Source organism: Bacillus rossius (assembly GCF_032445375.1).
Source record: "Bacillus rossius redtenbacheri isolate Brsri chromosome 4 unlocalized genomic scaffold, Brsri_v3 Brsri_v3_scf4_2, whole genome shotgun sequence".
In the NCBI taxonomy this organism is placed as follows: Eukaryota; Metazoa; Arthropoda; class Insecta; order Phasmatodea; family Bacillidae; genus Bacillus; species Bacillus rossius.
The window spans coordinates 26,947,527-26,971,201 of NW_026962011.1; the positions used below are offsets into that span (position 1 = coordinate 26,947,527).

A 23,675-nucleotide genomic window follows, 5' to 3' on the forward strand; every position below is an offset into this window, starting at 1 on the left:
GTTCGTGTTTACATGTTTTCTTTCGCTTCTTGTTGGGCATCTCGAAAGATGTTCCTTCACCAGCTTCATTCCTCTTAGCCTCCCTTTTAATTGTTTGTACAGTCGTGCGAGACACACCCGTCGCCTTAGCTGTTCTCAGCTGTGCTTTCTCTAGTGAAATGGAGGGTTCCTGCAATCGCGCTTCATTTTCCATAAACTGCAGAACGTTATAGACAATTTCCCATGCCTGCGAGTGTAGTTTTTTACTCTGACTTTTGACAACACTAGAGGCATTTTATGTATAAAGTTGTACTTTACTGAAGTACTGCACTACATATGCAACACTGGCTCTGAACAAAAGTTATACACTACATGCACACAAACCTCAGATCCAAACTGTAAACGAAAACGTTTAGTAAGTACCACGGATGTGTTAAAGAACGTATTCGTCGGATTTCACCGAAGGACTAAGTTTTCACTCTGTGCAGTAGCGTGTAGCCCCTGTTATCAAGTTATGCATTATCTCTCACTGCCGCGCCACATCTGCCTTCTCCAATGTCCGGACTCACATACACACAACGATTTTCTAACCGTCACCCAGGCTCTGAGTTATGTTGCGTCTACTGTACTAGGAAATATCTGAATATAAACTAGGATATATAACCATAAATACATAGACTGATGTTGCACGAATATATACTTGGTCATTAAAGCAAACATAGAACATTGCTTGTAAATTTCAGAAAGATTGTCGTTCTAAGTAAAAACTTGCTAGCGCTGAACTATATGCACTTGAGTTATTTTCAAACCAACATTAAAACTATACTTCTCACTTATTATTTCTTGAAATATTCAAAATCATTTATAGTTAATATACCAGCCTCTTATTAACTTACTAAAAAAAAAGGATATGATAATCTGTAAACCCATTTGTAATTGCCAGTTAGTTTGACAAACAGTAACGGTTAAAGTCATCGGCAAAACTAAAAATAGCTATGGAGAAAAAGGTGAATTCAAGAAATGAAGCACCAACACAAAATAAAAAGACTCGCACAACATACCCAACTGTGATGTGGCTCCCATCCCGAACTGCGGAGAAGTCCAGGCTCTTGTTGTCAGCTTGGTGGAACAGAGGCCCTTCCTTGTAAAACTGCTCCTCATCTTGGGCCAGCAGAGCACAGCCTGCCTCTGGAGCACATGCTTATTTATTAACATTTGTTCCATGCACACAAGTCAACAGTCAAAACACTTCTAGGATGTGCAAGACATAGAAACACAAAAGACAAGAACAGGACAAGTAGTGTATGATGGGCAAGTAAACAAATAAACATATAGACAAAACTCTTCTACAATTAACAAAAATAACATGATAATTTAAGTAAAACATAACCGACAGCATTAACACCATATATTAACAGTATGAAAAAATAGCAGTTAAAGGTGGATATAAGAACATAAATGACAAGTGGTTTACATATGGCAAATACATAGTTTAAATTTTTGATACAGTAATATGGTTTCTTGAAATTTTATTTTAATTTGTAACTATTAGCTTCAAATTACATATATATTTTTTAATTTTTATTATATTTATTCAAATTTGAAATCAGTCCAAAAATATAACATTTTTATTAAGTGTACACAAAGATGAAACAAGGCAACTTTGGAACTGGGGAACTCTCAGTCCTGTATTGTCAAGAATGTATTTACAACTCAATTTAGAACTATGACAAGTTTTAATGAGTGAATTAAAGTATGCTCTACAGTCTGAAAGAGAAACTAATTATTAGATTGATAAGCTTTTAGGGATGTGCGAAAGTGACTTTATCCACATGAAATGAAAGTGAAAGAAAATTTATCAAGTTTCGCGAAAGTGAAACGAAAATGAATTTTTCTATGAGATAAATATATTCTTAACGAAAGTTAAGCGAAATTTTTTAATTAACAAAGAAAAAAAGTGCCCCAAAATTTGCTCTTCAGTAATAAATTCTATTACATAAATCATTTTGGTACCTTTTGATGTATATATAAATATTACTATTTAATAAAATCAACATCCGCCCTAGACCACACAACACAGCCCCATGTCACTCGTAAATTTCAAGAATCAATCCAGATCTTTCAGCGCACAGACTATTTCCTTTACAGTCGTAATGTCGCAGTCTATGATAATATATTTATCACGTGCATGGTACTGATGAAAAAATACGTGAATACTGCGGAATGGCCGCCATCTTGCACCACTGTCACACATGGCTAGCTCAGGAAGCTGTAAACTAGGCAATGGACATGGTCAAAACAAAACATAACAAATGGTTGCTGCCAAGTGGTCATTACATGCAGTGACTTGTTGACCTTTTTGTCTAATTGGCTGTATATTATGAGGATTTTATATGCCAGACAGAGTATGTAAAATTTAAATAAAGCAGACGACAATGTTTTTGTTTGGCTGTGCGCGAATAAAAGTAGGTACGTTCTTTGTTTATGTGTATACAGTAAATACTAAATAGTGTACTAACAGTTCTGGAATGTATGTTTTACGAATATAGTACCTACACTACTGTTTGAAAGCAAATGAATCAGGTAATTTTTCAAATATTGCATGATTTTGTTTTGATACCTAGGCCTACTGTAATCACGGTTGAATTTTGTTTACTTTATCTGCCATGTTTGTTCAAAATATGATTTTACCATATTTTCTTTAATGTGAGTTTTTTTCATCACCACGTAAATTAATCGTAATGGAAATCTTTTTTCTAATTAATGTATTTATATGATTTGCATATGTTATTACATTATTAGTAATAACAAGCAAATCATATAAAGACATTACAGTAGAATCTCAGTGCTAAGTACTTACAGGTACCTCAAGTTTTTGTACTTAGTACTGAAACATGCATACATATCTTTACAAAGAGAAAAAAATATATAAAAAAATAGCTACAGGAGAGCTGCAATGCCATATGTATTCGCAACTGCGACTTGCTTTTTTCCCCTTGTCTAGTTCTCTGAGTATATCCACTTTTTCCTTAAGCGTGAATTGCTTTCGTTTCTTTTTATCTCCAGGATCATTCATATTGTAGCACAAATACAATGCGGTGTTTAAATAACGTAACCTGAAAATAAACTTAACAATAACAATAAACAATCCCGGCACAGACATCAAACAGTATTTTTAGCGTAGCGTAACACTTTTGTCTAAATAATTAATACTTCTCTCAAACCTCCGTCTTTCGATGTATCGAATGGTGTTGTGTTGCTCACGTCGCATACTACGTACGGTATAATCTATGGTTGTGCGCGCAACTGTTTGTTAACTTTGTTTTGAGAATTTAGAGGTTAGAAAATACGTTGCGTTGGTATTTGTGTATCTTTGTTCTACTACATTAATCATTTAGCTGGAAATTTATTTACCAGTTTAAGTAAATTTTGGTGTAGTAATGCCACGGTACTAGTAGAATTTATACGTTATAGTGAAAATGATACTTTAAACTGAAACCGTTTTGCATGGCTAAGATACGATTTTTGGCGGGGACTTAAAAAAAATTTGTTAAGTGAAATATACTTTATAATAAGGAACGTTATTGTACAGGTATTATACTGTACATTTTTATTAAATTACGATTTCTTTTTCAACTAGAACAAACGAACTTCGGTAAGCTATTGAACTTTCGTTTGGCTCGAAATATTTCGCTAAAAACGAACTTCGACAGATGAAATTCTTACCGAAATCGAAAATGAAAGTAGCAAAATTTCGATTTCGGTATCGGTATACCGAACATTCGCACAACCCTATAAGCTTTATTTTGTTCTGAATGTTTTCAATTTTTAATCACAATTGGATGTATTGATATTAGGGATGGGGCGAATCCTGATTTCCTCGAATCCGAATCCTAACTCGAATCCTCGACTGGAATAGCCGAATCTCGAACCCAAACCCGAATCTTTTAATAGATGATGTCCACATATCTAATGTAAGTGAGATGTATTCTGCTTGCACTAAAAGTCCCTTGACTTTATCACATGTAGTTTGGTACATTTCTGGTATAAGTGTATATAAAGGCAACAATTTTTTCTTGAGAAATTTCAGTTTTAGTACAGATTAGCGGTTAGGATTTTTTCTATAAATAAGCTAGAGGTCTGCGAGCCTAAGAATTTTACTTCGAGCCGAGCTCGAGCTTTTGTGGTACAGTTACACTTTTGGGAAATTATTTTTATCTTAAACTTAATATCATGTTTGAATAAAGTATTAAAATGAAGTGGGCTTATTAATTTTGGGTAACTATTTACAGAGTGTGTTTACATTTTGCACTGCTAGAAAAAAAAAAACTTTTTTTTCTTCATTGAATCTTACCTGTTTCCATTGGTTCATTAGTAACTGATATCATCCAACTAACATAAACAAGTATATGTTTGTGTAAATGTAACATATCTTTGGAAAAATTTCACCCTTGTCAATTTTTCTGGAGTCCTTACTGAGCTTCAACAAACTTAGCACCAAAAATAATGTTGTTTGAAAAGTACATTCACATTGTTTCAACATTTCCACTTTTCAGCACAATAATTCTGAGAGAGATTGTCACAGAGTATTAAATTCTGTTCTTTAATCTATCATTCAGAACAATAATTTGTTCTGCACGTTCAGGAGTTAAATTAGCTCTACGATTGGAGATAGTGTTTCCAGCAAAAGAGAAGCGTCTCTCGCTGGCAACCTGCTTGGCTGGAATGCTTTAGTAAAATTGCTTAACCTCAAAATTAGTGTCATAAATATCTGTAACTGGTCATTAAAGTTTAATCAATTGAAAGTAACAAAAATAAAAACATTTTACTTCATTCAATTTACACTTGCAAAAAAAAAAAACATACACACAATAAACCTACATGGAAATTAAAGTCTTTTTCAATATCCTGAAGTCTGAAATATGTTTACTCATGTCATTAAATGTAGAGCTGTATTGAAGAAGCCGATTTTGCCAATATATAGTTGAATCGGCATTTCTGCCGACTTCCGATACAGTACGCTCGTTAATTTTCGGCCGATATTACTGAAAAACGAAAGACTGCCATAACCTAAAAATCCACGAGTACCATTTTCACTTTTCGTAGTAGTACTGCATTCTTTCAGATCGCATTATTTCTTAGCAACATGTGCCAACCGTACATATCAAAGTTTAACATCCTTTTTTTTTTAACAATGTTCTTTAATTTAATATGTCATAAATAAATAATACATTACTATCACGGTAAATATACATCTCAGTTGTTACGGTAACTATAGTGCAAATATGGTAGCTATCATGCTTCTGTAGTAATTATGGTATTCTACAAAGAATCTTTAGTTCTTTTTATGGTAATTATCTTAAAATAACTATTGGGTTTGTACTGTAGTTATGGTATATCATCCATATTTCTTCGTATGTTGTTGTTCATTTGTCTTTTCTTCATATTTACGTGTGCCATTATTTGAGACAAGAAGTTTCAGAAAAAATTTTAACGGACATTATATCACACATTTAATGGCGTAATGACGAGACCTCGGGCAATTTAAACGCTTTATACGGAAAAACCTACCATGCGGGACCTCGTAAGCGAGTTTTACTGTATTTTTTCCCCGTAAATAGTAAAAACCGAATCCTTTGACGAATCCTATATCAGACCCGCCGAACCTTCGAATCCCTAGGATTCGGCGGATTCGGCGGATATTGGATTCGGTCGCCCCATCCCTAATTGATATTGTTCCAAACAACTGAATAGAATTCTAATTGAGACCTTATTAATGCTAAAAAGAATCATATAATCAATGTTAGTAGCATAAAATGTGATATACTTTATTAACGCCCGAGTAATTAAGTAGTTAATATGCTGGTAATATAATTTAGAATCTAAAATTATACAGAGGTCTTTTAAAGTGAAGGATTTGAGAATCTAATTTGTATATTTAACGGGCAGATATTTCCTAGTAAAGGATATTATAATGGTTTTAGCTTTGTTGAGAGTAACACGATTAATTTACACCAATTGATAATTACATCAATGTCTTTCTAAAATAATAAAGATACTTTTTGGAGTGGAAATTTTTCTGTAAATTTTTAAATCATCAGCAAACAGTACACCAGTAGTGATTGAGAACCAGACAGAGGTCATAAATTAATATATTGGTACTCCAGAACTAGATTTAAATAGTGAAGAATTACAGTTGTTAATTCATACAAAAAAAACTTATATTTTTTAAGATAACTCAATTCACAAAATTATCACTTAAACCAAAATTAGATAATTTGCCAAGTAAGAAAGAATGCATGGTTAACAGTGTCGGAGGCTTTCGATAGATTAAAATAGCAGGCATCAACCTGAATTATAGTATATAGGATTAACGAAAATATTAAATTTGTAGCAATGGTCATACCTGTTATAAACTCATTTTTGGTGGAAAACTAACAATTTTGAAAATTATTTTTTCAAAGATTTTAGATAAACCATGAAGAAGAAATATTGGTCGATAATTAGAGATATTTAATTCAGTACCATTGTTGTGATTAGGAATTACTTAAGCTATTATCTATTTGCTTAAGGAAAACTTTGGTTTACAGACTTGTATTAAATAATTGTTTCAGAAGGGGGACAATTAAGTGTGAGCCACCTTTAAGAATAATAAAATTAGTTTTGCGCTACAGACTAAATCCATGAATTACAAAAAAAAAAAAAATTAATTAATTTTTTACATTTTTAAATTCACATACTTCATAATTAAGAGAGTTGCATTTTACAAAAGAATGTCATCACTATAAATTAACGTAGTAGCTTGTGGTTTCAAAATGTTGACAGCTATTTAATAAATTATTTTAAATCACAAAAATATCTTCAACATTATTACTTTCAAAATAACATTAAGATTTTAGTTTATTCACGTAGTCACACTTAAACTTATAAGAATCTTATGGTTTGCAATGAAAAACAAATCTTAAATAATAGATAGTTTGATTTTTTTTTTTGCTTAGAAAAGTCTAGTTTGTCTGTATGTCCCTAGGAAGTTTTTCCTTTCAAACTAAGCATTTAATTTTTACATTTGCATTAAAAACTTTTTTTTTTGTTTAAAAGTTTAGATTTTGAACCCAACACTGTGAATTAAAACTCCTTGAAGACTCAAGTTGATGGTTTCTTAACCACCTAAAAGCCTTAATTTTACGAAGGACAGTTCAGAAATAATCTTGATTGTGCACTATAGTAAGCAGTGCATGTTCAATTAAGTTTTTTGCAGATTCCATCACAATTCCCATGGAAATTAATTCTTTCCCACCCAAATATTTTTCCAACTGAAAAATTGATTCATGCACAGCCATAAAACTGAATATTATAATTAGAGCCACGATTTTTTCACGCATGCGAAATAACACAAAATAAAACAATATTGAGTGTTTACAGCACCAAAACGCGATCAATAGATTACGTACCATATGAACACAAAATACATAACAATAACATCGCCAGTTAGACAAATTCTTGTTTATGTCGTTTCTTGGAACAACTTTGTTTGTAGGCGTTTCAAACACACTTTTGCAATATATAAATCTAACAGAAGACTTTAATATTTCATAATTTTTACACAGATAATAATTTTTTTCATTTTTGGTTATATATACACGTTAGAAAAACAGTGCCGCCATTTTGCGAAGATTGTAAATAGTCACTGTTAGCCAACACGACGCAAACACACTTGTGTTGAGCGTAATAATTTTCGAGTGCGTGTTTTATAACGTAATTTAAAAGCCAGGAAAAAATTTATCGTTTTCTGACTAAATAAGTGAAACCGCAGCAACCGAAACTTAAAAATCTTGATGAAGTGCAGCATGCATCGCATGTGTTAAGAAAAAAGAATATTAATGTTTCGTGTATTGGCATGATTGCATCAAACAAAATTATTTTTGTAAACATAAAAAAATGCATTCTACAGCGTCCGTAACGTATTTACCGTGCTGCAACATAAATTGAGTTATATTTTCATTACATTTTAAAACTTTTTAAGTTCGTTAAGTTTCTGTGGATGTTTTTTCTGCGTTGCTGTCTTAGGAAAAGGTTAGCTACATTGTGTAACAAACCAAAAAATGCCTATAAGTAAACCAACAGTGGCTGCACGTGCAGCAGAATTTTCAAAAGAAGGGTTTTATGTGAGTGGTAGTAAAATATTGATGTGTAAATTTTGTGACTGTCGTTTAGAGTTTGAAAGGAAAGATACATTACACAAACACATTCAGTCAGAGACACAAAAATGGGAAGCAAAGGCAACAAACTTCAAAACGGCAGCTTTCAATTGATGAGGCAGGGCCGGTGCTAAAACGAGCCAAGGAACAAAAAGATGAATTTGTACTGGAAACAGTTGAAACATTTATTGTGGCTGGAATTCCTGTTGAGAAACTGGACAACTGCAAACTTAGGGAATGGCTAGCAAAACATGTCAGTGGTGCTGGTGATATACCTAGTGCAGACTGGGTAAGAAATAAATATATTCCTCTTTTAAGGGAAAAGAAAGAGGCAGAGATCAGAGAAAAAGTGGCAGACCAGAAAGTCGTAATTATGGCAGATGAAACCACAGATAAAGCAAATAACTGTGTGTTCAATATTCTTTTCCAAATATTGCAGCCAGGGGCAGAACATAGCATTTTACTTGGAGCATCACGTGTACTTGAAGCTGCTAATGCTGTCAACTGCTCGAAAGCTGTGATTGACATAATGCACCAAGTATGAAATCAAAGAAGAAAAAATAGTTGCATATGTAACTGACGGTGCTAGATATATGACCAGATCTGCAAGCACTGTGAAAGGTATATTTGGTGAACATGTGTACCACGTTCAGTGCTGGGCACATAAAATCAATCTGGTAGGGCAGATCTGGCAGAACAGTTTGGAGGATTTAAACCTCTTTGTGATCAAGGTAAAAAATGCTTTTTTGAACACACCTCAACATACCTCAAATTTTTGAGGGACAAGAATGGAAAAGATAACGTGAAGATGTTTCCAATGCCCATTGTGACACAATGGAACACGTGGTTTCATGCTGTTTTCTACCTGGCTGATCACCTGCATAACATTCTTAGCTTCTTCGAACAAATGAGTGAAGAAAATAATGCTGGTGTGAAATTCATAAAAGGGACTGCAAGAAAGTGAGATGCAAGCCCTTGAAGCTCAGTGTGTGTTTGTCACTGAAAATTGTGCCTGCTTTGTTTACACAATAAACTTTTTGGAGGGATCCTCCTACCCAACTGCCCACCTCCTCTATTCAAAGCTTCAGAAGCTTCAAATTTCATTGGAAGTTCTAACAAAAGGAATTTTTCCAGAGGCTGTTGAAAAGTTACTGAGAAAAATGAAAAGTGTTCAGTCTGCAGCCTTGAAAGAACAGTTCAAACAGACATCACAGCTTAGCTTACTAAAGCTACATGATTTTGTCTCAAGTGATCCTTCTCATGCACTTTTTCGTGATACTGATGCCCTGCTAAACCCCAAAAATATTGGGACTGTCAGCATAGAAGACAAAAAGTTCTCAAAAATGGTTGATACTCTACCTTTCCTACAAAACGTGCCAAGAACTGCAATAGCAGCAGGTTATATGGCCCTTCAAAAGCTTGTAAACAGTGAACTACAAAAACCACACACAGCCAGTGTAGACATAGTGAACCTCTTGTGTCAACTGAAATGTGACTTTCCAGAGTTTGCTGCAGCTGCACTCAAATAAATGTGGATACCAACATCAAATGTTGACACTGAAAGGTCATTTTCAAAGTATTCTGTCATTGTCAGTGACCGGAGAAGATCTCTTTTGCCTGAGAATGCTGAACTTCTAACTATGGTTGCTTTCTCATAAATCATGAATAATGTTCACCGAAATAAAATACTGGCACCTGTATATAAATGCACCTTCACCAAATATGGGAAGAATAATGCCAAAATTATAAGGTCCTAAGTTATGTTCATAAAGTTTTTATACTTTCCTCTAATACACAATCTAAACCGTTAATATTTATTTACTTTGAACAATGTTTTAATTTACTTTGAGAAAAAATTGTAAATATTAATAACAGGGGTTACAATTATATTTACTATTATTGATCTTAAATCTCTTCAATAAATCATAAAGGCGATACCAAAAAAATCTGAATTTTTATAACGATAAAGACGAAATCTCAAAATCTTTAGGACGAAATTTCCAAAAAAATAAAACGGTAAAATCTTGGCTCTAATTATAATACATACTACTAAACACTTCATAAATTTCATAAATGTTTAGTATGTTGCCCAAATATTTAAAATAATTTTACATCACAAGTGTCGAAATTAATAAATAGAATCACATTTATTTACCCTGTGAAAGCTGTAACAGCATAAAACTTTTAGCGAAAGTAGAGTCTACACACTTTAATAGTAGTGAGCAAGTGTTATTTTTTCCACTGAAACATTTGGCTGCTAAGCTATCTATGGTACTGGGATTATCTTTAAGGTTCTCAGTGCCGAATAATTTTCTGAGAACTGGTGGAACCGAGAACCAGAACTAGAACTGTCCGATCATTAATACAAAATGAGAGAGAGACAGCAAGATTCTTTGTACAAAAATTTAAGACTATTTTTATTGGGTGCTGTATACACATATTAAAAATAAAAAAAGAATAATCTTACTCATTGTATTTTTGAAATTTCACAATAGCCAAGTTTTCAAAATGTTTGAAAAGATGCTTCGTTAGAGGCAATAATCGTTATTTATTTTTAAGTTTAAAATGTCACTACTTAAGTTACTTTAGCTATCATAAAAATAAATTTGTTTTGCAATTTTTGTTTTATATTTACAAGCAATGTCAATTAGTTAATGTGCTAAATTCTTCCTAATTGTTCTTATTTAGTGTGCAATACGCAAGATTTGTCACAAAACACCTACACAAGCACTCAAACTCAAACGTTGTAACTCTGAATTTCCTTAATGTAGCAAAATATTTAAGTGAACTTCTTCTTTGATTTGAATTGTAAACCCGCAATAATAACACCATTCACAATTCCTGAATTCAAATTCAAATCCCAGTCTCTTTTTCGGTTTTCACGGTTGGTAGACACCAGCAGAGATTTTAAATGACTAGGAACTAACTAGAAAAGAGTTTTGAATTTATTATAGATAATTCTGGAATGTTGAATTGTGTTATTATTGGTTTTTTTAAAATTTGAATCAAAGTATTTAATTCTGGAAGTTTGTTTATAATCAGCCTTAGGCTGTTGACAAACACTTCAAATCAATTTTTAAATGAAACACAAACAGATGAAGGCAAACCTTGAGACAGGAACTCGTCACTCCCGTATCTCTCCATGAGTTCTTCCATGTCAGCCAAGTCGGTGCTGCTCGCCAAACTGGACAGACACCAATGAGCTGAGCACACTTATAACAGAAAAAATAATATTCTCACACAACACTTCGCGATATCAAATTGTTAGCTACAAGACCACTTGCTTTTAGAGTGTTTGGAGCATGTTTCTTAGCCTTATCCACAAAATTTATAACATGAATAATCAATACTCAAATGTACACACCAGGAAAAACACATTCTTTATAAAATGGTTACAGGCTTATGTCAATAAACATAACCATAACCAGGTCACAGAATGTACATACCTACATACTAGTATATATTGCTTCCAAAACCAATTGCAATTCTTTGCACCCACAGATTAAGGTTGAAGTTTTGGCGACCCAGTACAGTTAAAGATCTTCTGCATATTCCTGACCACGGCCACGTCACATTAGCGACATATAGTTTTAATGGAAATAACAAAGAAAACTTATTAGTACAATGGTTTTTCATGCAATTTGTAATAACCTGCTGTACAAAAAAAAACTTCAGATGAGCGTTGGTCTTCAAAAAAAAAAACCACTATGGAAATGTATCTGCGAAATGTAACACATTAAAAAATAGGAATCTGTATTGATTAAATTTAATAAATACTTACACATTTCAAAGAAGTAATGGTAAAGTTGCTATTTTGCAAGTTTATAATACCAAAGATATAAAATGTTCCTAGAATTAACAGTATTTCTGACTTTTCAAAATGCTGATAACAAGACCACTAAATTTTTTTGTTTCTTTACTTGAAATGCTTGGAACCATTTATAATTATAGCTAGGCTATAATTACAGCATGCCATGGAAGTTACAAGAATTTTTCAGTTTATTACTCTCATCAATTAGTAGTCAAAATCTCCACAGTATGTATTGGTTTGAATGCACATTACAATGCATTGCTATTCTGAGATCAATGCCTATCAATTAGTCGAAATAATCGAACACTTGATAAGTAGGCCTGTGAGAATATCAGTTTTGAATTGGTTTGAATCTAAAACAAATAAAACAAATACGAATATCAAAATATTCTCAAATATGAATATTGAATTCTAATAGTAGTAAGGATTAGAATCCCACTAAATATTTATTTCACATCTTATAACAAATACATATTGAAATAAAATATAAATGTGTAGTGTAGTGGCTTCTGGAAAATTATATAAATAATAATAGTAAAGTGAAATGTTGGTTGGATTAAGTTAACTACAATTATTATGCGTATGATTTTGTTGAAATATTAAAATTTTGAAAGGAAAATTTAATAATTATTTTTCATTGTAATAAAAAAAGGATCTGCAAAAGAAATAATATTTAAATAAAAAGTACAAAGCGAATATAAAAGGTGAAGTAGGTGTGAAGAAAATTCTTCAAGAGGGTTTGTTTTTAAAAGAATGTACAGTATGCAGTTTTAATCTTAAGTTAAATATGATTTATGTTTAAAAAAATGTAAAACTTGTTTGAATTTTTAACTATGTAAAATAAATTATTTATATTAAATTAACATATACAGTAGACTCCTGATTATCCAGGGTAATGACTGGCAAAGGATCCACGGATAACCGAAAAACACGGTTAAAGTTATGTCAAAAAAACTGCTGTAAAATTATTTTATTCTGATTATCAAGACAAACATTGTAACACCCAACCCTAATTTGTTCCAGTAAAACAGAGCGCTAATCAAAACAGCGCTACGTTATCTACATTTTTTCCATACAATAGTATTTTAATCAAAACTAGCGACTCGCCCAGACTTCGCACGGGTGCAATGCTGATACTAAATATACTATGCTATTTATAGGCACGCGCCGCCAGCCACACGGCCGGTACCACCGCAACCGCAATGTCCCTGCATTTTAAATCTGTAATATTTTCGAAAATATTCCTTTAAATTACATGCTGTAAAGGGCCATATTGATCTATATTAAATGTACAATGTATTTCAGGTACTTAATAGGATAAGGATTGCTGCATAACACAATACCTAATTTTTAATTCATAATTTAAATATTTTAACATATATTTTCCATTTTATTAAAGTAGCTGACTTAACCTAACTTACCTTTTTCTTTAGTATTATCTGTCTAATTTTCCAAAAGTTGCTATACATGTCATGAAAAAATTTTATTTGAGATTTTAATTCTCATTTTTTACTATTCGATATTTGTATTTGAGAATAATTGTATATTTGTATATGATAAATAGAGGTGGGACGATACCACACTTTCGATACTCGATTCTGTATTGTTTATTCAGTTCGAAACTTTCGATATTTTCGACACTTTCGATACTCCAGGGAAAAATATTTTCCCATTAAGTAACAACTATTACAAATAACATAAATTAGTTTTAAACTATATAAATTCAATCTATCATACCAGCATTATGTCAGATTAAACTTAAATACATAATGTGTAAATAATTGCAAAATATTAATGAAAGATATGAATTCATTGTTATATATACATATAATAAAACCACCAGAAACGTAAAATACAGTCCATAATCAAGTAAAGCTGACATGAGAAACAGTGGCCTTACAAAATGTTTGAAGTCCTTTCTTGGAGGGGGGGAAAAGTCTCCAAGCCTAAATTAGAAATAAAAAAATTAGGCTATTGAAAATAGAAAATCAGAAATTTTTGCTTGTTTGTTTCATTTTACAAACAACTTTATGCAACAGAACAATTATCAATAAAATTTTATCTTGAGAAACGTAAAATACAAAACAATCTGATCGTAAGAAAACAATAACAAACGGGTATATTCAGTTCAAAGATTAATGAATGCACAAAATATGAGATCCGTGCCTTGGTAAAGTGCGTGCACCATTTTCATAATCATTGCTAGTTTGTGTCACTAGTCTCGCTTGGTGCTGGCCATAGATGCTACTAGCAAAGTGCACAGTCTTCCTGATAATATCCATATCTATGTTGCGATAAAGTTATTTTCTTACGTTTGCAAAGGTAAACAATGAACGTTTTTCAAAATAAAAGCATTATATAAAACGTAATTTATCAGGAGGAATATATCTAACAAAAATATGTGAATTTTAGGACTTTTCCGCATCGTAAAAACGTATGAAACGGGAAATTAATGATTTTATAAGTGTATGTTCCGGGAAAGTAAACCATTGTAAAAAATATAGTAGTACTTTCGGCGGGACCAAAATTAATCGGCGTATGACACGGGAAAATGTATGAAACGGGAACGTATCATTGAGGTTCTACTGTAGTTGTATTTTGTACGATGGCGACTCAAAACTTAATTCAATACAAATGAACAAGCATTCCGGTATCGAAAAAATGTATCGAACTTACAGTTTCGATACTCGATACTTTGCGATACCGTCAAGTATCGAATGTATCGAGGTATTGAAGTATCGAAAATCCCATCACTAATGATAAATAAAAAACTTATACACGCACAGGTCTAATTTTAGGTGGAGATTACAGATTTCACTTCTCAGTACTGTACGACAAGCACTGTTCACCAACCTGAAAGCCTTCTGGATGTGTGAGGCCGATGACATGCCCATGGGAACTGCCGGTGGCTCCAGGCTTCCCTGGAACAAACACAACTTTGGGTGCCACCAACTCTGCCTTCTCTTTTTTTATAATTTATTTTATTACATCCCCTCAGGCGTAGAGCCTTTAATTATATAGTAGAAACCAAAATGCTATGGAACAATTAAGTTTTTCATGGAATTATTTACAAAATACATAGCAAAAAAAAACACAGCAAAAATATCATAATCAAAAGTAAAACATTAAGAAACTACTCTCTCGTCAGACGAGCTATAGTTGCAGATCTCGGAAACATTTATGCCTAGCATCTAATGTTTTAAAAAGTGTTCAGGAAAAAAAAAAAACTAAAACCAAAATTTACAAACAATACAAGCACTGCTGACCTGAGTGGTGGAAGTCTTGGCCCAGTCGCTTTGGATGCGAGCCGCAATGTCGTTAAGCACCGAACTGCTGGTTGACGTATCCAGGTTCACCGACACATGTTGCTCACCCGTAGGGCAGGTGCCAGATGTCTGAACACAGGGCACCACTGCAAAACCTTGAAAACAACCAGGAGCGTACATACTAGTGATGAGTCAATTCCTGTTTTTCCCCGGTTCTCGGTTCAGTACCGATTCTTAAAAATCGGTTCTCGGTTCTGACTTCAAAAATAAAATAAACATTATTTATACATTATTTATGAGGTGTTTCAAGTAATAAACTATTTATTGTTTCTGCTACAAAAAAGCACTAAAAAGCCTGTATCTAGACTTCCATCTTCAACAATTTATTGTTTATAACACTGAAAAATAATAATTTATTTGCATTGTTTTTTCCTCAATGTTTTTGTTGTATGCTTACAAAGAAATTCATTGGCATAATGTTTCAGTCTTTAAAGAGGCTATCAAAACAAATTAAAAGGTTTAGTACAGTTTTCAAGCTACAGCAAACACACAAACCTATTGCAAATTTAATATGTATTAGTGAAAAATAATTATAAATAATATAGATAACCCTTAATAAAACTAAAATTTACTATATTCTGGCAATTATCTAAAGAAAGCTACATACACCCTCCTTTAAAACATAGGAATAAAAAGAAAATATTACAATAATGGAAATAAATTAAATTGATGGTGAACTTTTAAAGTATTAAAATTATAAATTGTCTACATCGAATTCAGTTTGTTTGCAGTCAAGTCAATTACTGCCACACTTCTGATGACATTTCTTACACAATTTGTACTGTTTTGCCGGAATAATTATACCTTACAAGTGTCAACAAGCATTTTGTTTGTCCAGTCAATAGTAAAAACATCTACCATCCATACACCACTTTGCAAAAAAAAAAAAAAAACTTCTTTTATCACGTGTCCGCGGGATCTACGTCAACACTATTACACTATTACCACTAAAAACAAACGTGCCACTTTCAAAGCAATCCCGTTTGCCTAAAAGAGAAAGTTACTAGCCATTCCGCTAGATGGCTGCAGATGCAGCGAACTTACACTCCACAGTACTGCACAATAGCATAAAATGTTAGAATGCCGAAAATTATTACGGAAATATTTAGAGCTGGGCCGATCAACTATTTTGCCGATCATGCCGATGCCGATCATCTGCTGCCGATCTTGCCGATCTTCTGAGCCGATTAGAGCCTTTGAAGTACCTCTAAATTGATTAATTTTGTAATAAACAAAATTTTAAACAACCTGAAAAAAAACTGGAAATGTGTGGCCTATCCAAGCAACATCACAGGATTTAAAATTGACAGTTTTTTAATGTAAGTGTGAATTACTTAAGGAGAGAATTTCAAATTTAAATTTTCAATACTAATTACAATTACAACCAAAACCATATTACTAAACCTACATTTCACAATAAAGTCGTGCATGCTTCAATTCCAATAATGCATTATTGGTCACTCACTGTCCTTAATTCTAATTAAAATAATAATGTTGAACAGAAAACACTGACAATCAATGAACATTGCACAACTGCTACTTTGCTATAACTCTATGTTACTTGGCCTACCAGAATACCAGATAAATGAGGCTGTGTAAAGAGTCTGTAATTTCACTTTCACAAATTAACACACTAATATTGTTTTTCTTTAAAAATCTATCTATTGGCCATTTCTAATCGGCCGATGCAGTGCTCTGCAAAATTCAGTTACTTTATACTATTATACCTTATCACCTGAAACCATATATTAAAGATTAAGCAAAAGTGGTTCAAAAACAAACACAAAATTATGAAAGCTGTTTTAGCTGAATTAATGAAAACTGTCAAATTATGCAATTTTAATTTTTCAGGGATGATGTTTTTTGGTTTTAGTTCAGATGTTTCAAATTCTTGTTCAAAAATACCAACATTTGCACTTTTTCTGGATTTAGAGCACATCTCTTCCTGTCACAAACAAGGCCTGCGGTACTGAAGAGACGTTCTGAGGCAACAGATGATGCTGGTGGAGTCAGATATTTAAAAGCAAGCTTCTTCAAAGCCTTGTACTGCGATATCTTCCAGTACGCAAATGGACTTCCAGTTGTGTTCTGCAAAGGTTCTGCTAAATACTGCTGCAGCTGTTGACGAGGAGAAGTCACAAATGCTGTGTGAGCATGTGCTTGTGTCTTTGCAGCTATTAGTCTACTGTAGACAGAAACCATTGACTGTGAACCTACAGATTCCTTCGGAACTTTGCTTTCTGTAGATGTAGATTGTGTAACATCAGTTCCTTCAGTTATGTTTGTGAGAACATCTGAAAGTTTTCTCTTTGCTACCTCTGCAACTGCAGGTTTACTGAATCCTGTTGTTTTGAAACGGGGATCTAGGATCGTGGCAAATGTGAATACATCATTTTGTTCCACATCACTGTAGTATTCATTCAGATGGTGCAGCATGTCTTTTGCCATGTGCTTCATATGTTTTGCTGGCATCTGTTCTAAATCAAGTTTCAGTCCATTCACAATTGGAATAACTTCCGAAACTGTCGTCTGTGAATTGCTGAGAGCACATGTGGCACGGTAAAAAAGTTCTAGCAATGGTAGCAAATTTTCCATCAAGTTCCAGTCGCTTGATGAGAGATCACACATCAAATTAAATTCTGGTAACAAAAACATGATAGCCTTTCTCTGCTCAAACAGACGCTGCAGCATTAGGTAAGTACTGTCCCATCTTGTTGTTACCTCATCCTGCAACAATCTGTTTGTTGGCAAATTGTTGAGCTTCTGGAACTCCACTAACTTTTTGTTTGCAACAACTGAATGGTTAAAATGTCCTACTACTCTTCTGGCACGTGCACACATGTCACTTACACTCCTTTGGGATGTTATGGAGTTGTTCACCACAAGTTGTAGTGTGTGAGCGGTGCAGTGAACACGTTCCACCTGAGCTTCTTTCATAGCTAAAATCATGTTTTTGGCATTATCAGTAACAACACAATGAATTTGACTCATGTCAACATTCCATGTCTGAAGAGTTGACTTAAGGAAATTTGCTATGTTAACTGCTGTGTGATGTGTGTGGGTAAATGGAGCAACTTCCGAGCACAACTCTACTCTGCTGAAGTCTTCTTCAAAAAAGTGCACAGTTAAAGACATGTAATCTTGTTTTGCAAGTGATGACCACATGTCCAGGGTGAAACTGACATACACAGCATGTGACAGTTTTGCACACATTTTTCCACGGACTTCACTGTAGAGGTCAGGAATTACTTTTCTTGAAAAAGTGGTCCGATCGGGCATCTGGTATCTAGGTTCGAGGTATGAAATAAGATTTCTGAAACCTGCAATTAAAAAAGTCCTCATTAGAGTCAATGATTTTAGAATGTGTTTACAATATACAATTGGTTCCTTTTTTCACTTAGTCGGCTGTTTGTTGCGACATAACTATTATGGGGTAAATCATATATTAAAATATTTTACCTTGTTTAATATAAATATTGTGAAAATTATGCTAATCGTTGCATAAATTAATAAAGGCCATCAGAATACAAAGTAGGAAACATGCAAAAATAATAAATAGATTTTAAAAATCAACATAAAAAATATAAAAAAAAATTTCATTAGAATACTCTAATCATGTTTGTAAGGAAACAAAGAGTTATGAAAAGCGTCCAGTAAGTAAGTTAGCCTAATTAACAATTAATTATCTAATAAATGAGGACAAATTGGAAAAAAAAATGGCCAATTTATACTTACCAATATCTTCAACTAGACGAAATGGTTGTAAATCTCTGCAGATCATTTCCTCAATCAGTCGTGTTATATTTATAGCTCTAGGACTAATGGCAGGTAGTTGAGCGTTTTTGTTGAACATTTCTGAAATACTGGGTTGGTTAACAGCCTTTGTTACCAATTTACATTGTCGACTTTTAGTAGCATCACTACAGGTAGAAGTGCTTTTTGAAGCAATTCCTTCATTGCTTGAAACAATGCTTGCTGTTGCTGTAAGATCAGATACTTGTGATTTGTGGGTCAGATCTTCATGCACCTGTATTTCCATTGCTTTGCTATGAAACGTCAGTAAATGTCTAGATAAATTTGTTGTCGTGAATCCTCGTACACTGGTACCGCCACGCGAAATTATAGCGTTACAAATATTACACGTTGCTTTTGACGGATCACTATTAACGGTGAAATGCTCCCAGACAAAACTACTTTTCTTTGACATGATTACTTATAAATCACCACACACGCACACACACTTAACTGCATTAAAATGTAATAAAGTCAAACGAAATCTTCACCTTATCACAACTCTGTCATTCTGTGATCCGTGTGTGCCGGTAGACGTCAGCGATGATAATTTTATTGCCCTTCCTTCCCCCCAGTGCCGTCAACAAACTTTCAATAATTCCCGATTGTAAGTTAATTTATGAATACGAAATACCATTAAATGGGGAACAAAATCTTCGTCAACCAGGTTTTTATACAAAAGAAAAATAAGCTCTATTTCCTGCTAAACACGTTAAGAATATTAATTTCGCTAAACAAAACTTTCAATAGGCCATATTTAACGAGAAAAAACTAAATAGATGAATTCCCGAAGAAGTAGTGAATTCTGTCGCGTGATGCGCGTCACTCTAATCTCTGGCGTCACATAACCAACCTAAACAGTCGCCATTCGCCATTGCGGCAATATTAACCGTAAATGGTAAACAAATACATAGTTTTCGGTTCGTAAATGATAAGAAATAACTTTGCAAATAGTATACTGGAAAATTATTTTAGCGAAATACCGTAAATATACGTGGAAATTGAACTTAGGTATGTAACTGTTCAATGTTTATAAAACTTACGCTATTTGTTTACTTTATTGGTATATTTTTTTCGTGTGTGGTTAGTTTTTAATTATTAAATCCTATTATTTTTCGATGAATAATTGAATTTTCTTCCCGAAAAGTACCATAAACAAACATGGAAAGTTGTTAGGTATAGGTAATTATTCAATGTTATAAGTTTGCAGTAGGAGACCAATGATCTGCTCAAATAATCGGCTACGTTTTGCCAATCATAATGATCGGCAAAATTAACAAAATCGGCCGATTATTTCGATCGGGGATCGGCATCGGCCCAGCTCTAGAAATATTTGAAATCAATCATTAATTCTATTAAACAAATATACTTTTGCACTTTTAATTGTTCTTTGTACACCAGTCACTCATACTTACATGTCAACGACTCAATTAGCTGCTTATTTTAAAAACCATTGAAACAAACATGGCGTCTTTCTGTTCTCACATCACTGCTGCAGCACGTTATACAGTTGCACACATCTATGAACTACATCTATGGCACCTTCAACTGTTATGTTATGATTGTGAAACGTACTTTGTTTACAGATGTGACGAGAACATTAAATATTTTCACGTTAATTTATTTTATAGTTAGAGATGAATATTATTCCACAGAAGTCCAAAAAAATAATTCATATGTGAATTGGACATGAGTTGAGCCATTTCATGCTGCAGTTAAGTTGTAGTGAAGGACTATTTTCGTATAGGGTTTTGCTATACTGCCGGTACCGGTACCGGCATCGCCATTTTAGCTGCGGTTCTTGGTGCCGGTTAAAATGCTGAGAACCGTAGGAACCGAGAACCGGTACCGACCCATCCCTAGTACATACCTGAAATTACTCATAAAACTCACACTTAAAACATGAATTTATCATTAACATATTTACAAAGAATGTTCACACACTCCTAGGTTCACACAAAATTAATTAAAAATATTTTGTCACATAATTTATTTATGACGTATCTGAATTTTGTTTATTATTTATGAAAGTGCCAGCCAAACAGTCTTTGCAAACCTTAACCACCAGGCAATAAATACAAAAAAAAGAGACACTATGTACAAGATAAAATGTCAAAGACAAAACATAAGATTAAATCAAATATTTGAGAAAATTAAATTTTTTTGTTAAATTTATGACTACCAATCCTGCAAATAAATTTGAAGTGTTCTAGAAAAAGGATCAGATCTAAACACAAGCTATATTACTAGTTTTATCTATAAATTGCTCTAATAGAGGACTCAATGGTTTCAAGTAAAAAAAAAAATATTTCTATATTTATGGTTGTGAAAAGAAACCTTTAGGGATGCATAATCTATAATTCACTGCAGTCAACCATTATAAATAATTTTTTTTTAATATATATATATATACTTACTAGGACTGACCCTGCCGCAGAACCTTTTGGGAACTGCTGTTCAACACGTGCGTGCCCACACCCACACACACAACCTTTTTTTTTTCTCTATAAGCCCAATAAACCTTTGGATGCAGAATTCACAAACAAATTAAATTTCAATATACATATGTAACATATTTAAGGGAAGATGAGTTTGCTGAGGCAGCAGATGTACGAGTGCGAGGCTGTGGTGCAGTACCTGAGTGCAGCGCAGCCGAGCGCTGCACTGACCGCACAGCCAGAGCCCGCTGCATGCGCAGACTCAGGTCCAAAGCCAGGTCGCCATCTGCATCTGTGAGAGCCTCCAAGCATTCTCCCAGCTCACTGCCGGCCGTGCTCGCTGTGCATTCTGCAGACCCTGTACACCAGACAGTCATTCCATGTGCAATCAAGCCGTTTTAAGGGACATTTAAAAAAAAAAAATGAGTGGCATCTTCCACTAATCGCCGGCACCCAATTATCTCGACACCTGTCACATTTCTCACGTCCGCTGCGGAGGGTCGCCAGTCACCAGCGCTCTGCGACATAGTGTGCCGCCGTTAATATTTTTCAACTGGGCCGAGGGAAGGGCGCCAATTTTACGAAGCAGCGATTTTACTAATGCAATCCGCGGAACCGTGAGCATAAGTAAAATCAGGGTACTAGTAAACTAATTATGAGAGAACAATTTTTTTACTCTACACAAAACATGTAAAATTTTGAGGAAAAAATTTTTTTTTTCCGACTTCACCTCATAATGTCCGCACCCCATTTTTTGTCAAAAATGTAGCCAAATTACTGCGGACATTATGCGAGTAAATACGGTATCCTATGTGATTGTAAAATAGTATTCCAGAGTTTTGAATTTTATTATTTTGATTCCAAAATAATGAGTTAACATTATTACTTAACTGAATTCATCAATACGTTGTATGCACCTTAACAAAAAATATAGTTTTGACTTAAATTTACATTCTTGAATTGTAATTTGTTTAAAAAAAAAAAATGCTACAGAATATTTTTTTTGAACATGTATTGTACGATGTATAATGTAATGCTGTAGGGTATCGCACCTGCCAGAGTCCCAGGAGGCAGCAGCCCCAGCGAGGAGCAGGAGGTTCCTGAGCCACGGCCAGCCGAGAGAGCCCTCAACTGCTCCTGAAGATCGTGCAGATCGTCCACCGCCCCGGGCAGCTGCGAGGACACCGGTGCCAAGCCTACGCTCCTCTCGCTCCACGCCGGCGCCTCCACGCTGCAAGCGACCAGTGGACATGACTTTCTGCATGCCAGTGGGCGAGGAAGGTGACGGAGCAACTACATCTACGAGGGCACTTTTCATCTTCAACAAGGTTACATTACAATTACAAAATTTAGTTAAGTATTAAAACACAGACACACACACATGTGGGAAATCATAAACAATGCTGCCAAACATCTGAAAGAACAAAAGCAATTGTACAAATTAGAGTAGGTGCTGAAAAATAACTAAAAATAAAAACTATGAAAATAGTATTTTTTTGGCACTACATGTCCTGAAAATTTCGAAGTTTTTTAAATGTTGCTAGTATAACCTAGCCAATTGTTTCCATCAATTTAGAGTATTTTAAATTTAGCTGCCTAATCTAACTGACCATTCAAACTATTTTACAGTATTTTAAATATAGTGAAAGTCAGTGTTGTATCTAGCAGCGACCAACTTTCGTCCTCATTCCCGGGTTGGGTCTGCGTCTGTTGACAGTTTCATTACCATTTAACATTAAACTATAAAATTATCTGAAAACACCGCCTGACCATTTACCGCGGCGCCAACTACAACAGGGTATGGGCCCAAAGCAAACATACAAGCAGATTACCTACTGGAAATAAGTAAAAAGGAAGCAAAACATTAAGGATGCGTGATAGTGGCAAAGAAATTTCAACTCACTAAAATTGTTGCTAAACATTTAATAAATTAAAATTATTACAGATTCAAAATTATTTTTTCATCAGCATGTAGAATACCTAACTTCTAGCTCTCATAGAACACTAGCTCTAGTAAAATACATTACTTTTTACACAACAAATTGTTATCCTCTTTTATCTCTTTTCAAAGCGCTAATAAGATCTAAACTTGACTATTGTTCAATATTAAGGAACAACATTAATTCATCTT

At 33.8% G+C, this 23,675-nt stretch overlaps 1 protein-coding gene and 1 long non-coding RNA gene across 4 annotated transcripts in view; one reads left to right on the top strand and one right to left on the bottom strand.

The window, feature by feature from the left end:
• LOC134542500 (uncharacterized) overlaps nucleotides 1-23,675 on the bottom strand; it is a 145,627-nt gene that overhangs the window by 109,001 nt on the left and 12,951 nt on the right. Inside the window, exons 3-8 of one of the 3 annotated variants that reach the window (XM_063386847.1) lie at nucleotides 22,597-22,775; nucleotides 21,744-21,902; nucleotides 15,255-15,409; nucleotides 14,842-14,909; nucleotides 11,285-11,361; nucleotides 1,041-1,167 (exon numbers count right to left, since the gene is read on the bottom strand). In XM_063386847.1, coding sequence (XP_063242917.1) covers nucleotides 1,041-1,167; nucleotides 11,285-11,361; nucleotides 14,842-14,909; nucleotides 15,255-15,409; nucleotides 21,744-21,902; nucleotides 22,597-22,775 — 765 coding nt within the window. Of the gene's footprint in view, nucleotides 1-1,040; nucleotides 1,168-4,333; nucleotides 4,510-4,860; nucleotides 5,813-11,284; nucleotides 11,362-14,841; nucleotides 14,910-15,254; nucleotides 15,410-21,743; nucleotides 21,903-22,596; nucleotides 22,776-23,675 lie in introns of those variants that run through there. The other 2 variants (XM_063386849.1, XM_063386850.1) reach the window with 2 other exon arrangements.
• LOC134542501 (uncharacterized) lies at nucleotides 4,746-23,595 on the top strand. Its single transcript, XR_010076804.1, has 2 exons — nucleotides 4,746-5,563; nucleotides 22,587-23,595. It is a non-coding gene; the product is annotated as an uncharacterized LOC134542501 (long non-coding RNA).